This window comes from Botrytis porri (assembly GCF_014898465.1).
Source record: "Botrytis porri strain MUCL 3234 chromosome Unknown BPOR_002, whole genome shotgun sequence".
NCBI classification, from domain to species: Eukaryota; Fungi; Ascomycota; class Leotiomycetes; order Helotiales; family Sclerotiniaceae; genus Botrytis; species Botrytis porri.
Window position 1 is genome coordinate 646,197 of NW_024066076.1, and position 16,445 is coordinate 662,641.

General features: G+C 42.0%; 5 protein-coding genes across 5 annotated transcripts; all 5 read left to right on the top strand.

Annotated features, from left to right (window-relative positions):
* Positions 1–837: 837 nt before the first annotated feature.
* On the top strand, positions 838–2,491 carry EAF01_001289 (uncharacterized protein; the record flags this gene model as incomplete). The annotated part of the gene is made up of 3 exons (XM_038909539.1): positions 838–993; positions 1,765–1,895; positions 2,248–2,491. The coding sequence occupies 3 exons, from the start codon at positions 838–840 to the stop codon at positions 2,489–2,491; spliced, it is 531 nt and encodes a 176-aa protein (XP_038774351.1).
* Positions 2,492–4,779: 2,288 nt separating this feature from the next.
* On the top strand, positions 4,780–5,482 carry EAF01_001290 (uncharacterized protein; the record flags this gene model as incomplete). The annotated part of the gene is made up of 2 exons (XM_038909540.1): positions 4,780–4,829; positions 5,236–5,482. 2 exons carry the CDS (start codon positions 4,780–4,782, stop codon positions 5,480–5,482), a joined length of 297 nt encoding a protein of 98 aa, XP_038774352.1.
* Positions 5,483–6,928: 1,446 nt separating this feature from the next.
* On the top strand, positions 6,929–7,414 carry EAF01_001291 (uncharacterized protein; the record flags this gene model as incomplete). Its single annotated transcript, XM_038909541.1, has 2 exons — positions 6,929–6,984; positions 7,186–7,414. The coding sequence occupies 2 exons, from the start codon at positions 6,929–6,931 to the stop codon at positions 7,412–7,414; spliced, it is 285 nt and encodes a 94-aa protein (XP_038774353.1).
* Positions 7,415–12,971: 5,557 nt separating this feature from the next.
* Positions 12,972–14,069, top strand: EAF01_001292 (uncharacterized protein; the record flags this gene model as incomplete). Its single annotated transcript, XM_038909542.1, has 4 exons — positions 12,972–12,996; positions 13,141–13,460; positions 13,626–13,746; positions 13,861–14,069. The coding sequence occupies 4 exons, from the start codon at positions 12,972–12,974 to the stop codon at positions 14,067–14,069; spliced, it is 675 nt and encodes a 224-aa protein (XP_038774354.1).
* A 471-nt stretch (positions 14,070–14,540) lies between these two features.
* On the top strand, positions 14,541–16,217 carry EAF01_001293 (uncharacterized protein; the record flags this gene model as incomplete). Its single annotated transcript, XM_038909543.1, has 4 exons — positions 14,541–14,598; positions 14,767–14,964; positions 15,193–15,894; positions 15,982–16,217. 4 exons carry the CDS (start codon positions 14,541–14,543, stop codon positions 16,215–16,217), a joined length of 1,194 nt encoding a protein of 397 aa, XP_038774355.1.
* Positions 16,218–16,445: the final 228 nt, after the last annotated feature.

The window sequence follows — 16,445 nt, forward strand, 5'->3', positions numbered from 1 at the left end:
GAATGTGAAACATGTAAACTCTTCAGATGCTGTCCCACAGTAGTATAGAATTATCGCGATCATACATGACACCGATCTCTGCCAAGCGTTATCGTGTGTTGTGCTTAGCTATCTCCATTATATTACAGGGCCAATCAAAGGCGGGGTAGAACGATGCGATGAGATTTATTTGAAATATGACAGCACCAAAAAATCTGTCAATATTACACGATCTTGCAGTTCTCAGAGCACCATCTGAGATGTTGCGCGTGTCACAGCGTTTGGATTCATGATAAATGGAAGATACAAATTCATTGACGGTATACTAACATTTCTAAGATTTTGTGGACAAGGTTAATTCTTGGACATTGGTATATGATCTCTAATATAATAGCAGCGCACCTTATGCTCCTATAAGAATACAAGACTCATACTTTTGATGAGCTTCTCTAAGTGTTTTTGTGGCGGCTGGACTTTGAGCAGTAGATACCTAGCAATAGTGTTTCATTTTCTTCACTTAAATTTTGATTCTTCATTTGCCAACCATAAATTATCATTAGTGATAGTAACCACCTATTTTCCTTACTATGACACTACTAGGTCTCTATCTTGATGAAGACGGAAATGCTAGTAATAGCTCTCCTATTCGCCAAGGAGAATGATTAAAAATAATGGGTTGAACGTGATCAGTAGTCTATGGCGTCATGTCCTATATAGACTCAGCCTCGCTAGTAGCTAATCTTTCATTGTACTTCGTGCTCTCATTTATTTCTTTTCGTTTGCAACTGAGAATTCTTTTAATAGGGTATTACCCCCTGGTTAGTGGTTTTCAATCTATCAATCAAATATTTTCCGGATATGCAGGTGCAAACGCCACTTGCACATGGATTATCGGGAATGCCTGCTCCCACTTCGATGAGTCGGTCTGGACCATCGTTGGAAATTTTTGGAATTTCTGTGGTGGATGCGAAGAGAAAGGTTTCACCTGATGATTATCTCGCCGAGTGCATACGGGTTTGTTCCGTTCCGAGTGTGGTTCGGCAGGTAGAGCAGCCACCCGTTATTATCCTAGTCCAAGCTTACCCAGTTAATGGCTCGGGTATGAATGCTTGCATCTCCTAACGGCTCGATATTGTTTGTGCCTGATCGTGCATCTGCGGGTAATGTAAGTTTATAGACCGTTGGAACTTCTTGATGTTTCCCTTTCAGGTGACTCCTCGTTTGATTGATCTTTTTGATACTGATGATGCCTAAAGGATGCTTTATATTTGAGCATGACTCTAATAGTGCTAGTGTACACATTTACGAGACATTTCCTCCGTACTTCATTGATATACTAGTTAATTGACTCATTATCTTTATGTTTAATATCATTGATTTCACGCGTTGATTATATATCCCTGACTCTTGGAGATGTACCCGAAAAACACAAGTGTCTGCTGTCCAGAAAGAAACAAACAAGAATTGTTGGACGAGTGGACAATAATTTAAATTTACAAAGAAATAAGAGCAATCTGAATGAGATTCTTGTTGTGAGACATACCATTCGATGTTGTGTGATGCGATCTAATGCCATGCTTTGGTAGTAGGCATGGTGCATGATGCATTAATTTCGTGGCTCGAGTTTATCGCGAAAGACAGCCCTATCCTCAAAGCGCGGCAGTCTAAATGACATGTAAATTGCTATCTATAGCTTAGTAGCTTGTCCAATTTTCAGTTCATCATATAAAGTCTCTCTTCTTTGAGTATGCCTCTACATTCTCTCAACCACCCCCTCCAGACTAGACTCCTTTTGTTACCATCGACCCACAATACTTTTGCGAAGCACCCGATCGAAAATCACTCACGAGCACTGTTGTCATGTCTAACTTGAGCCAATGCTCCAATTTAGCGGTCCACGGCTCCGATATTGCTGGGTCAGTGTTCTTTTCTACGCCCGTTACTCTTTCATCGGTGGTACATTTCACTTCAAAATCACATCTCTTAAGCCTTTCACTCCAGAATTTTCAAGATTCGATGGAAACCCATTTCTTCTTTGATGCCTCGTTCTGTCCCTTGCTTGATACTGACTATGGTCAAATCTTCCCCTTCTCAGTCTTCATCACTTGACTCTTCGTTTTAAAAATCAAAACAATTAGATCTGCTAACTATGCACTTGATATCGCAATTGAACTTCCTGTCCCTCTTCATATGTTGATCGTTTCCTTGATAATTTCTCCCTATCTCAAAGTGCAAAGCAGCAATTCTAACACTCTTGTATCTAACCAGAACGAATGAGAATCCTACCTCACCGAACTATTCCAGTTCCATCCCAGCCTCTACCGAAACCAGCAGATCCTCATCACTCTATGCTTACCGCATGGATCGCTACCTTGCTGATTCAGATCACTCTGTCCCTTACACCTCGCCTTTTATTATCGACGACGAATTATCTAGTACAAGAAACACTGAGCTTCGCAAGGAAGCTATTGCAGCGGACCTCAAAAGATACATTGCTGAGTTTCGTGACTAGCTATGACACATGAAAGAACTTTGGCTTCATAGTAAGCTACCTCTCAGGAAGCTTGCTTTGCGGGAGGAACCAGGATGGGCATATCGATGGCAGTATCGAGTAAGGATAAAGGTTACAGTCGATGCATGGTTATGGAGAGGAGCTTCCTGGACTAGTTATGGCTTAATAATCGTTCCTATAGTTCGGGCCACTGATTTTGAGGCAGGAATTAGTTCTTTGGGCAATCCAAACGTTGATTTCTTCCGAGAATTAGTTCAGCTTACCAAGTGTCTGATCGTTAATTCTCTGACACAATTGCAGCTCTATACGCCAGATCTTCCTCCATGATCTCTTCCTGATCCCAACTCGAGATCCATGGATGCACTATTATCTCCTTGTTGACAATCGAGTTTAATAATTCGTTGTATCGCAGCTCAATCAGTTCATTTCTGGCGGGATCCTTATGTGTTTTTCTCTTTTGATCCTTGGTTCATCAATTAGTGATCCAAAGAAAGTATCCTTGGAATGATGGGTGCTAAATAAATTCTGAAAAGGCCTGAAGTCAGTTGAATTTCTTTGTGGATTGGAATATTTCTAAGTTAAGACCCGTTTTTAAAATATTCATAAGCGTCGCGGCAAGCAGATTACTTTTTCATTCATTCCAAGGAATTTTTTTTGTCGGGATAGTCTTATTCTGCCGTCTATCAGTGATGGGAACGCTGTTGATGTTAGAAATATTGACGGGTGTGACTGACGATAAGATATGGATGCGACGTGATCCGATAGCTGAGGTTACATCGGGCAGCTTACATTAATAAGAGGAAAAATCTCTAGAATGATTTTCAGTCCAAGCCTCAAGTGCAACCAAGTGATTCATGTTTCTACGATTTGTCGCGTGAGTGAATCAATTTCCTATCATTCATGAATTTTAATCCTATTCATACGAGCTTCAATAACATGAGTAGTACATAATGCTTTCATCTTTAGAGCTTCTAAAGGTTTAGCCCCGAATGAATTTTAGCAGAAAAGAAAAGGAAGGAACACGAAATATTAACATACCGTGATTTATTCGAGCTTTCTACTCATAGATAAAAGCCGTATAATTTTGATGTGGGCATATTCGAGCAGTAAAAGTAATAGTGACTGCCTCCGTCTTTGTGCTAGAATAGTATCAAAGTTTGATGAAACGGCAAAGGAGAAACGTTCGCAAGTCTTTATCCACGCGTGTTGATCTAGACAGATGTGGGCTAGAGAGAACCTCAACAAAAAACAGTGGCTTAAGAAGTCAGCTCTGATCCTTCAAACTTCTAACTGCTGGCTAATAATGCGCCGAATTGGAAAGGCAACCAACCAGCATACATCCGTTGGCGTATCTAGAGCACGGGACCGAGTAAATCTTCGCGAATGAAATTGAGTCAATCTTTAAGAATCGTGCATGATAATTCATAGTACTCCACAGATGAAAAAATCAATCCAAAATCGGTTAACTTTCCGTTCTTGAGTTGCCAAACAATCAACCGGAATTTTTGAGAATTTTTCTGTAACACATTCCCCCAATAAGAATAAATTATAAAACGATTATCTCAAATCTCTTTGAATGTAAACACGAGAACACATTTACTACGGAAAATAGTTATTATTGAAAATAATACCTCAAGCGAAGCACATCCGGGTAGTGTGAAGTTCATAACGAGATTTCGAGAATATAGGATGCATGACATAAAAGATCAGATATCAAGTCATTATATTCTAACCCTGTATCTGAAAGTGATAAAGAGGCTAAATTGCGCAATAATTAGAAGAAAATGTTTTGTTACCTTAATATCGCCTGAGTTTGCACAATACGGAGAACGAGGCTTATTTTGCAAATATCCTTGGCATGCCTTGGTAGAAACTGTTCAAGCGAGCCGCCAAACCTGTTTCCTGGGAACATTCTTACCGAACACCGTGGTTCGGAAGAAGGTTCAGAAGAGTGTTCACATTTTGCCTTATAATTTAATGCCAGACGGATTTTAATTAACAAAGTATACACCGAGCACTATGGTTCGCAATTTGCCTTGACGTGTCAGACGGATTTTTTTAACGAAATGTACTATACAACGGGCAGGTAGACCGACTCATTCGAAAAGAGGTACAAGAACTATCATAGTCCCGAGATTGTTTTCCAAATGCAATAACTAATCTTCAACTTCATTATCTTTTCTCGAACTTTACTTCAGAGGATTAGTGATTCCAATAAAGTCACGTGCATTGGCACGCCGATACTCGTACCCTCATGTCACATTACGAATTCCACCTCGTTTCACATTATGTCTAGCCAAACTTCCGAAATTGTTTTGAGAGGCTCTAAAATCTCTTGGTAAGTTAAAATCTCACGAAATGATTCTTTTATCTTTTATATGTTGGTCGACTCCGACAAAATCATATGTTCTCCTTCGAGGCCCTTGCTTAACACCTCGATTTTCACTCTTCTGATCTATTTCGATTTCTATACTATTCCCGATCGAACGCATTTATATTCGTAGTTCATACCTTTCTCTCGGTCTAATTTATGCTTTCTTTTCATTATTTCTCAGTGCTTTCCTCGATTTAATCATGGCTGTACACTTACCTCTTTCCTTCCAAGATCAACTTCTCAGAGTCACCTTCTCGTGTCGTTTCTTGTTCAATCTTATCACCTGCGCTCAATACTATATCTGATAGACCCTTATTCTACTTATCTTAATTCGCTTTGAAGTATACTAACAGTGGCCTCTCATGTCTAGCCTAAAGAATATCTCATCTCTCCGACCTTCCTCTGCCAAGTCCGCGAAATCCAAAAGAATCGCGGCCTCTCGCATTCGTAGCTACCTCCAAGGCCCGTATGCCTCTGTACCATACGCAACAATTGTCAAGAATCCTCAAGCTAGTGTTCATAAACAGTTCAACAGAGTGGCAGCCGCCGGATATAGAATGGGTGCTATGCTGGAGGAATTCGATAAGGCTTTTGATGGTAATAACAGTGGGGGGTAACAATAATTCTAATGATCGGAGCAATAGTGACTCTTGAATTCGTAGCTTGTACGATGCATCAGCCTAGAGATAGCATCCGGAGAAGGGCAATTGAATCAAAAATTTATGGTTGGGCTCGGACGGAGTAAGGAGATCACTTGTCGATTCTCTAAAAGCCTAGTGCTATTATGTCAGCATTCAGAAACATTTCATGGAGTGTGGAGGGGTATAAATTTGTTCAGTTGTTTGCTTTTGAGTGGAAAATATCTTGTCAGGAAATAATGCGAAGCTTCCCCTTTAAAAACTCGCTTAGCCTTTTGTGGGACGTGTACTCTTGAACTATCCCCATAATGCTGACTCGCTCAGTATCGTATAGCAATTATGAAATAGTGATAGCCATATCAAGGTAAGCCAGAAAATCATAATAGCTAACGTGGCATCCTTACGCAATCGGGTATGTAAGCTGCAGCTGCAGCCACAGGCATTAAAAGCGGGGCTGGATCACGTGAATACCTCATTGTTGAAGATACACTCACACATAAATGCAAGCGAAGGATAAAGTGATGATGCTTAACTTCCGGCAGGGAATATGAAGCTCGATCTTTTGGACATAAACACACAAGCCAACTTTACATGTTTATCCCAGTATTATTGAATTCGCTTGCTTATATCGTGAGACGAGTGATAACATATAGTTTTATGTACTCTTGAACACCGAACTACTCGATTTAGCTCATCTCGAATTTCATTTCTATCGGAGCTGGATAGTTCTGTGTATATCGGATTTAATTCTTGCATGTCTGTTGGAGGCGATTGATCACGGTTATGTCGAAAATAAACGTCGTTTCTCTACTGCGCCAGTATATCGTCCAACCATCTTAAAGTTCGAAATTCGGATAGAAATTTGTAGCGGCATGATAAGTTACGCTAGTGAGGAAAAAAACGGCAGATCACAATTACAAGCTGTGCGATAGGAGATTTTCATTCGCCTGTTTCTCAAGAGTTGAATCAATGTAAATATCTTCTAGAGATTGGATCACGCAAGCAGTAGATCTGATGGTTGCTATATGATTGGTAGTACCCTACCAAATCTGTGGCGCCCCACTTGTTCCAATGACGCTTTGGGGCAAAACTAAGATTGCAACGTTCATGCATGAAATTTATGGTGGTACAGAGCCGTATTACTAGAACCTTTCCCACCTGCACATCCGATCTTTCGTGAATCTTTTTGTTTTATCAACGCAACATAACATTGTGATCATAGTCAGAAAGGTAAATGTCAATTCCTGGGAAATTCCAGACAACCCGTCTCACCGAAGTAGAATTGCACATAAAAAAAGTCTTTTTCCCTTATGAAATCATGTTCTATTCTCCGTCCATCTCCTAGTATTTCAATAATTGTATCCAGATATCACGTGCAATATATAAAGCTACAAAAACCACTTCCACATACTTTACAAGATCATCATGTCAAACCCCACTGAGAGCTCTACTGCAGCCGTACGAGGATTCGTGGCATCCGAGTGAGTTCATGTCCTTGTCGTGTTGGAATCCATCCCCGAAATAATCTCAAGGAATTCCTTGTTGTTAGAATTTGGCTGAATGAATACTCACTCGTATTCTCCTACTATCTGCCACAAACGTTCAAACTCTATTGCATTTCCTCCCACTCAATCTCTCTTACACCCTTATTGTTGCCTCATCTAATAAAGCCTTCTTCTTAGTCTCAACGTCACATCCAACACTACCTGTTTCGAAGCCACTTGCCTCTCCGCAAACCGCATCAATTACTACCTCACAGACTCCGACTTGCCTGTACCTCATGCATCAATCAATCAACAACATGTTACTGGAGGAAAAACCGTTGCCGTTGCTGTGTTCAAGATGAAGAACAAGTTGCAAGACTTCGATGCAGCCTTTTACCACAACTATCATAATGAAGATAGTGAATAGAGGATGTCGATATGATACCTGGGTCATTCTACGCAAGACAAAATTGGATGTTTCATTGTGTTGGCACTTGAGAAAAAGCGAAAGCAACATTGAATATAGGAAAGATGCAGTGGAATAAGTTGGATCAGTTCAAGAACAAGTGGGCCTGATGAAAGTCAGCAACAAAATATTCTTGGTATTTTGATTGGATATAGACTAGTTCTTAATTATGATCGACATTTCACAACCCCTTCACAAACATCTCGCACACATTGTTCCAAGCCGAGTGAAATAATATGAGGAGTAAACATAGGACTTTCTTGGATATGTGTGGTGCTTGAATAGTGATGGCTACTTAGCATGTATATAAAGAGGCCACTCAAAGAAACAGACAGTAATGGTTTTCGTATAGGCAAAGAAAGCGTATTGTTGATTAACAATTTCCTTCGCCTTCTGACTACTCTCTCTTCACTAGTCCTTTCATCTTATATCTACTCTTGAAATAAATTCCAGGTGAACACCTGTGTGGACTTTCGAAACAAAAGATAAAAAAGATTGCTTTTTATACATGATCGATCATGAAAAGCTCAGAATAAGCGTCAGAAACTCTTCTTTCCCCTCCAGAGCCTGAAAATTCCACTGCATTAGAGATTTGATGCATAGAGTATTCCTAAAACCCACGAGGTACTTGCAATACAGTACTCATCGGCGCCAAAACATAGCTTCAAAGGCAAGGGAATTTCGGAACCTATCTCAGCTTCCCTCCTTGTAGAATCTTGCGTAAACAACCACGCGTGGTTTGGAGAGGTGTAACCTCACTTGAAACCTCAATTAAGCCTCAGTGGCCAAAGCTTGTTTCCATTGCGAAATTCAATTTTTGTCCTGAATTCACAGACGAAGCAGCCGAATTCCATCCGGGACAGCTGCGTCTATTGGCATATAATACACATTTGCTTATGTGCAAAACTTGAGCCGACCTATCAAGAGAGAGAATAAACCCGATAGCTTAGCTCTCCAATGACATCACCACAACTGAAATAATCCAATTTGTAAAATGTGTATGAAAAGCAGTAAAAAAACTTTCTGTTACTCAGCTGCACCAGATATTCAATAGACATCCTTGCCTCCCTCCACACGAGTCAATACTACCATAAAGTCTGGATACGATACTACCTAGGTATCTATGTGTGTACTACATACGCTTATTATAATATTGAATGCAAGCATGCACGTTATATAAACCTTATTTCTATACACGAGTAATTGTCTAAAGACCGCAACACCCGAACCACGGGAGCTGCGCATGTTGCCCGACAATCAGGGGCCCCTCGGATGCCGGCAATACATTTATCCTTATCAGCAGATCCCACAACCCATGCCTACTTAGGTACTAATAATTACCATCTGACAGTGATAATTATTTGGTGACAGTGATACTTATTTGGTAGCCTGGTAAGATCAATTGATCGACAGTAGCGGTGCCGCCATCATTTCTTGTAAGTCTTCCGTAAAAGAACTAAAGGATATCTAGAGATTTCACTACGTCTTTACAAACCTTCTCTCAATTAATTTGAATAGCGATTTGGTGTCCATGCATGGTTCAAAAACATCCAAGTGATGAAATGGCGTTGATTAGGTGGAATTATGTGAATATCAACAATCTTCATTGCGATTTTACTAAGCTCCTAAGAACCAGAAAACCCCAGCTCAAGCCTTGGACAAGTCTTGGAGAGCTTCTCGAATTCCAGGAACCGATGCTTGGCAGAAGTTAATTAGCATGATGAAGAAACGCCTCATTGAGCCTAAAGTCGTCGAAAGAACAAATGATTGGCCGCGCTACATGTGATCTCGGCCACAACATCTGGCGTTATGTATGGTGGCTTTGGGTGACTTAGAATGACAGGCATGGGTAGCTCATAGCCGGAAAGATTCACAATTGCGACAACAACATATCCTCAGCCTTACCAGTCGACATTGTCTCGTACAATTGAACGTTTCGTAAATTAAAAGAACCATGGTTGCGAATCTAGAATCAGACGGCCAATTTTTGTTACGACTGTATGTTCAAATTGCGCGAAAAAATAATTTCTGTGATCTGTGTGTGACTTTCTACATTCGAATAAAGCAAAAAAAGGTCACCGAAACTGCAGTGAAATTGGGTAAAAGTCTCGAAAAAACAAATTTTAACAGCTTCAATACCGTGGAGGATTTGTATCCCTGTGCGTCAATCTCGATGTTGAAAATGGTAATGAAACATCGTGTCCATGCTGATGATGCATAAGGATGGACGACAGTTGAGGATCATCGAAAATTCCTGAAAAGTAAACGACTCCTATCTCATGTCTAATATCATTTTAACAGGTTCAATTTGTTTATTGCCTGCACAGTGCATATGCGAGGCACTCCGCCCGCGAAATTGGCGTAAAGAGATGAGAAAATATGGTGTAAGCCGGCATAGAAAACCTCAAAATGGTCTGAACCAGGATTCTGTTGTTGGATTTATGTCACGCTGCTTAAAGAGTCCGTAACATTTACTCATGAGGTGACAGTCACTTCTCGACAGATAAATTGGTGCGGGCAACTCTCACCCAATTGGAATATAAGAGTTTATACCGAGGACCTAGCCAACGTGAACGATCTGATTAAAAAGAATTTTGCAATTCTAACCAGATTTCTTGATATGCGGTTTTTGATTGGTTTTGGGAGGCGGGCCTCAATAAACACTCTATCTTATAGAATACTCACTATGTAGCGAGCTTGCCGCTTTAATGACGCGGATAAAACCATTTTGATCTTTTTCTACTCCATCTCGTCAATGCTAAGTAGGTAATGAGCATACCGCTTTGACAACTCGGGTAATATAATTTCAACCAATATCTTAACAGCCTCTACATAAGCGAAATAAAAGGTGGAAGTTGAACACCATTCAAAAGGACTTTGATAATTCGAATCTCTCTTCAATATTGTATGAAATACATATAATTCTTACTATTTATATAAAAAAGGCTCAAATTTTCGCTTGGTCTTTTCAGCATTTAATATTGGATTTGAGATGAATTTATAATCCAACTAAGCAGTTCTTTGAAAGAGGAATCAATTCCCGCCTCTTATTTCGCTTACATGAAGACAGCCTTGCTCTTCAACCCCAGCTGGAGGAGTCAATTGGCATGACTGCAGTTTTAGTCAGTTCTTGATTCCATGCCCCACTATGCTAATTCATTACATTCAAACTCTAATCTTTCCAAACACAGGTAAGTCTTGGCCTGATAGCTAGCTAATTATATAAACCCATATGTCTCGTCGCAATGACATCCTTTCTAAACTCATCTCCTCAATCTCAATTACCTCCTACAATATCCATATTCACCTCAAGAATACCAATCCCTATCCAGTATCACGTGAATATCCCGTGTAGCACCATCATCATGGCTAGCCAAACTTCCAACACTGCTGTACAAGGCTCAGACACTTTCGAGTGAGTGAATTCCCTTTCTCTTTTCTTTTCCGACTTTCATGAGTTATCTTTTTTCGAAAAATTCACAAATTCAATTCTCTCATATCATTTCTCGTCTTCGATGCCACTTCTCGCTGCGCTCTTGTACTACATCTCTCGTACTCCATACTGTGCTTTTACGCTTCGCTCTTCCATGCTCTAATATTGCTATTCTCTCACACATTCGTGTCTCCCTATCTGCCACTTCGTCCTCTGCTTCCATCTTTTCCCGGGACCTTTCACTACTACTTAGTACACCCGACTCTCGTCCTCTCCCATCCTCTTTCCTCCATCTGGCCTCTACCCTTTTTGTATCTGTCCAATCCATACACAACTGTTTTTCCATCTATATCATTTCCACCCAGAGGCTCTCATCATCTTGCATGGCTCATGTATCCCATCCCCTCTTGGCATACACACCTTTACCTTTTCTCCTTCAACATCTTTCCGAATCAAAAATCACTTCACACATCCACAGCCCATCTCTCATCTCCCATTCTCCCATCTCCCATCTCGCATTCCCTTACCATACCTCCCCCAACAACACACACTAATAATCCACCCCCAACACAGTCCCAACTCCTCTTCCCCATCCACAACCCCAACCCAAACATCCCCCACCGAACAATCCACCCTCTCAACCAACCGCACCCAAGACTACACCAATAACACCCATCACTCTACCACCTACGCATCTTCTACCCTCGCGTACAGTGGTGATCAAGCAATAGTCACCCAGTACTATACCGCCGCGGCAAGAGACAACATTCGAGTCTTCGATGCGGGTTTCTATGGGAATTGTGGGGGGCAGTAGCTTTAATACTTATACTAGGAGTAGCACTTGCTATGTCGTTCGATCGGTACATATATATATACACGAATCAAGTGTACCATGTGCGAGAAAAGAGATGGAATATCATGCATGGAGCCTGGAGTTCGAAAACGGAAACAGCAACGAAAAGGAAAGGACTAAAAAAAAGGAACGATATAACGATATAACGATATAACGACACAAGGCAGGAACAATAGTGGGTTGGTTGATGAGTGGGCTTGCGATTAATGGATTAAAAATATAACGGGCTGACAAAAAAAAAGTTCAATGAAAAACATTGATTGAATAACAAGACGCGAGCGCATTGACCAATGACGTGATGTGACACTGACACCCGAGCGAGCCCCTTGCATCTGATTAACCTTTAGCCACCGTGCTTAATTCTGCCACCACGAACTCAAGGCGGTATAACCTAAAGTGCGGGGTATTCTCCGCATCATACTCCATTGCACAAACACAAGCCCCACGGGTTCACCATAATCAAGTAAGAGATATCTAATCAACAACCAACAATCGTGAAAATCAGGAGCTAATACCATATCAAATTAAGGTACCTCTATAGATATAACATTGTCTAACCTCATACATAACTAACACGTAAAGTTAATCAAGGAAAACATCCGTCAAATCCATCGTTATATTTCCCTCATACATTGTTTCTCATATCCTTATCTTATCTTAACCCTAGACCCCCCTAAGAAATGAACTTCAACTCGAAATCAAAATCTAAAAAACTTAGTAGAACAAAAGAAAAAATCGCATCTAATCCTCCCCTTTTCCCCACATTATCTCGCTCTCCCTTCGCCAACAACACTAGCGTACACACCCAGATTTCAAATGTATTCCCTCTCAACGAATGAAAAATAACATTCTAAGCATCGATCATCTTCAAAGTCCCCATTCTTGGCGCCAATTGGGGCGCCATTTCTCTGGCGTTCAACTTCGTCTTGGTGATAACCACATCATCAACCAATACCATACCATCGCTCTCTCCTCTACACTCGGTATAAATCTGTACCTTGGCATCTGTCTTGCCAACCAAGTTCTTCTTTGGTTTGTAAACGAGTTTATTCTTCTTCCATTTACCCTTCTTGAGAGGGGTGGGAACGGAACAATAACTATCTTTGTTAACACAGATTTGAAGCCAGCAGTCGCGTGACTTGGCAGCTTGACCCCAGGCTGTGACAGTGAGGGATTTGGTGGTGGGACAGATGGTAGTGGTTTGTTGGATGAGAGACAAGAAGTCTTGAGTCATGGTTATTTGGCTAGGAAGTGGGTGTCAGTTTGGGATTTTTTGAAAGGGATGAATGAGAACAGGAAAAAAGGAAGGGAAAACTTACAGGTAAGAGTTACCAGTATGAGCAACGGCAGGGTTGTTGATAACAACGTTACTCTTGGCGTTGGCAATACCATCACTTCTAGGTGCCCATGGAGACAAAGATCCAGATTCAAATCCACCATTTGTGATTGTTGCCGCTGGACAAGTGGAAGTGGTGCTCGAACTCGAACTTGAGGAGATACGGGTAGAGAATGAAGATGGGGCAGCAGAGGAAATCGGTAGAATCGAGGAGGATTCAGCTGAGGAGGAGAATAATGTACTGCTGGGGAGATCAGAGGTGGTGGATGAACTCTGGATTTCGCTGGTGGAAGCGGCTGAAGTGGTGGGGAGCACAGAATTTGGAATAGTGCTGGATTCTGAAGCAATTGTCGAAGAGAATTCGGAAGTCGTAGAAGCCAAAGAGGTGGCTGACTGAGCACTACTGGAAATAGTGCTAGATTCTGGAAGTACAGAAGAAGTGATTGATGATTGCTCACTCGTGCTCGAGGGGGCAGTCGTAGCTTGGCTAGTGGATTGTTCAACATTGCTGGAAGGTAGTGCTGAAGTGCTAATGATTTCACTGGATGAGATTGAAGATTCTACACTACTGGTTGGTACAACACTGGTGAGAGCTGTTTCAGAAGTTGATATAGCGCTGGATGAGATCGATGGCTCAACATTGGTTGGTACACCACTGGAAGATATTGAAGGTTGAGTAGTACTCGACTCAGCAGAACTGAAGATAGAAGTGGTTTGGATGGCAGTGGAAGAAGCAGATGAAGTCGTTGGCTCAATAGTACTTTGACTGGATAAAATTACCGAAGAAACGGCGGATGAACCGGTTAAAATGCTTGAAGAAGTTTCAGAAATTGCAGAAGTGCTAACAGCTCCACTTGATGAAACTATACCGCTGGAGGATGCTATAATCGAAGATGCGACATTCGAAGATACGGCACTTGAGGATCCGACATTTGAAGTCGTTGCAGGAACTTCTGAGGACAGAAGAATACTGGAGCTAACTGTTGCGGGTTGAGATGCCAAAGAAGAGGACTGTAAAGTACTAGATAAAACTCCAGAGGAGCTTGTACTAGCAGATGCCGAAGCAGATTGGCTTGGAACAGTCGAGGAGGCAATTTCGGATACTTCGGAGGTTAAAGAAGATACTTGACTCGAGGCAATCGAAGAAGAAGCAGCCGAAGAGGTGAGACTAGCTGATGCGGATCCAGGAATTGTGCTAGAGGCAGCAGAAGATATGCCACTTCCGGAAGATTGAACAGATGAGGAAGTAGCTGGCGATGAGCTAATAGTAGAAGATGATACAGCAGCAGGAATAAGTTGGTAAGCGACGATTGAAGGTGGACCGTTACGTCGCGAGAATCTTTTGGCTGCCGAATTTCCTCCACAAGATTGCGATGGATCACCTGGACATGGAAAGTTGCATATACCTTCTGGTTGGCCGAGATTGAATCCATTTGAACAGTAACAATGTTCTGGTTCAATTCCCATGTATGTGAATGGACCACCATTGTTCGCGGTGGAACAGAACAATGCACAGCTAGCGGGTGTGTCAGTAACAGTCGGAGAGCTGTTGTTATTGACAGGCATGGGAGGTGGAGTCAACGGGAAACCATCGAAGGTAGAATCCAAGAAGCAACCTATTTCCTCGTAAACACCAGCAGCAGTATCAATGGATGGAACCTGAGTTGGTCCAGTAATTGACGTTCCGGTAGTGGTAGCACTGGAGCTAGCTGCGGGGGTCGAGGATATAACGGCACTCGAGCTAATTGCAGCAGACGAGGAAGCAGCTCCGCTGGATACAGCAATGGTAGAAGATGGTAGAAACGAAATTATCGAACTACTGGGTCCTAAAGTAGACTCGGAGCTCGAAACGGAAGTTACTGAAAGTGAACTCAAAGTTACTGTTGGCTGTGAGCTGGATTCAATCGAAGATACAGATCCTGTGATTGTGGAGCTTATAGCGGTATAAGATGAGACTGATGAAGTACCACTTTCAAAAACCGAGCTAGCGGTCGAAGATATTGATGAAGATTCTTCGGATATAGTTGCACTAGCAGATCCAGATACCGATTCCGATACGGTTGAACTCGAGACGGTGAGAACACCTGAGCTGGATTCTTGACTGATGAATGAGCTAGCAATTCCAGAAGACAAACTGGAAACACTGCCGGATTCTACAGCGGAAGTTGCAGACGCCGATGTGGACCCAGATGTTATCGATGTACCCGAAGTAGATACCGATTCGGATAAAGTTAAGCTACTGGAAGCGGATGCCGAGTCCGTCGCAGATGCGGAAATCAATGAACTTCCAGAAGTTGATGCCGACTCAGAAGAAAGCGAAGACGATAACGAAATTGAAGAAATGGAAACTTCAGATGAAAGACTTGATACACCGGTTTCGATAGCTGAGCTTTGCGAAAGAACGGCTGAGCTGGAAGTCATTTGCACGGAAGTGCTAGCAGCTACAGATGAAGATGACTCAATTGAAATAATGGTGCTACTAGAGGACGAAGATGTCTCGAGAACAGTGGAAGTACCCACAGTGATTTCCGTCGATAATGCGGCTGAAGATTGGACTGGTAAATCAGAAGAAGTAGCCACAACTGAGGAGAGAATATTTGATGAAGTAGCTGCGACTCCGGAGGAGGTAGGGGTATTCGAGTTGATCACGGTTGACAAGCTACCACTAACAGAATCTGACGCGCTAGCAGCTACGGAGGAGGATCCTGGGACGGTGGAGAGAACATTACTGCTGGAAGGAACAGCTTCGGAGGATAAAGTACTGGTAACCGAAATATATACTGAAGATAATTGTGATTCGGAAATACTGAAAGTGGGAAGTACCGAAGAAGGAAGGATCGATGAGAGACTTGATGCAACCGCGGAGCTCGAAGGAGTTGGAAATACACTTCCCTGAGATGAGATAGGACCAATTGATGAAGAGGGACTTCCTGAACTCCCGGAAATCAACGTCGACTCTGGAAGGTTACTACCAGAAGAAGTTGGCTCCAAGGCACTACTAGTCGCAGCAGGATTCGAAGTCGATTGGCTAGAGACGATTGGTGCCGTAGTGGTTATCGATTCAGGTCCCGCACTGGATGTAGGGAGACCCGAAGAGGTTGCAACAGTAGAAGATGGCGCAGCTGAGCAAAAGCTTGGATAAACAGTGACTGTCACTGGAGGTGGACAATTTGCCTGACGTGGTGCAAGATCCAAGTGTTGAGGATTACGACCCTCTAATTTGATGCTTGCACTTGCAACACCAAAGGTGGCCGCAAAGAATAACAAATCTCTTAACGAACGTGGTGCCATGATTACTTTGAGCAAAACGATTGATGCTTAAAGGATGGTGTTGACGAACCTCCAGAAAAATGGAGGGTTTAAATGCAAA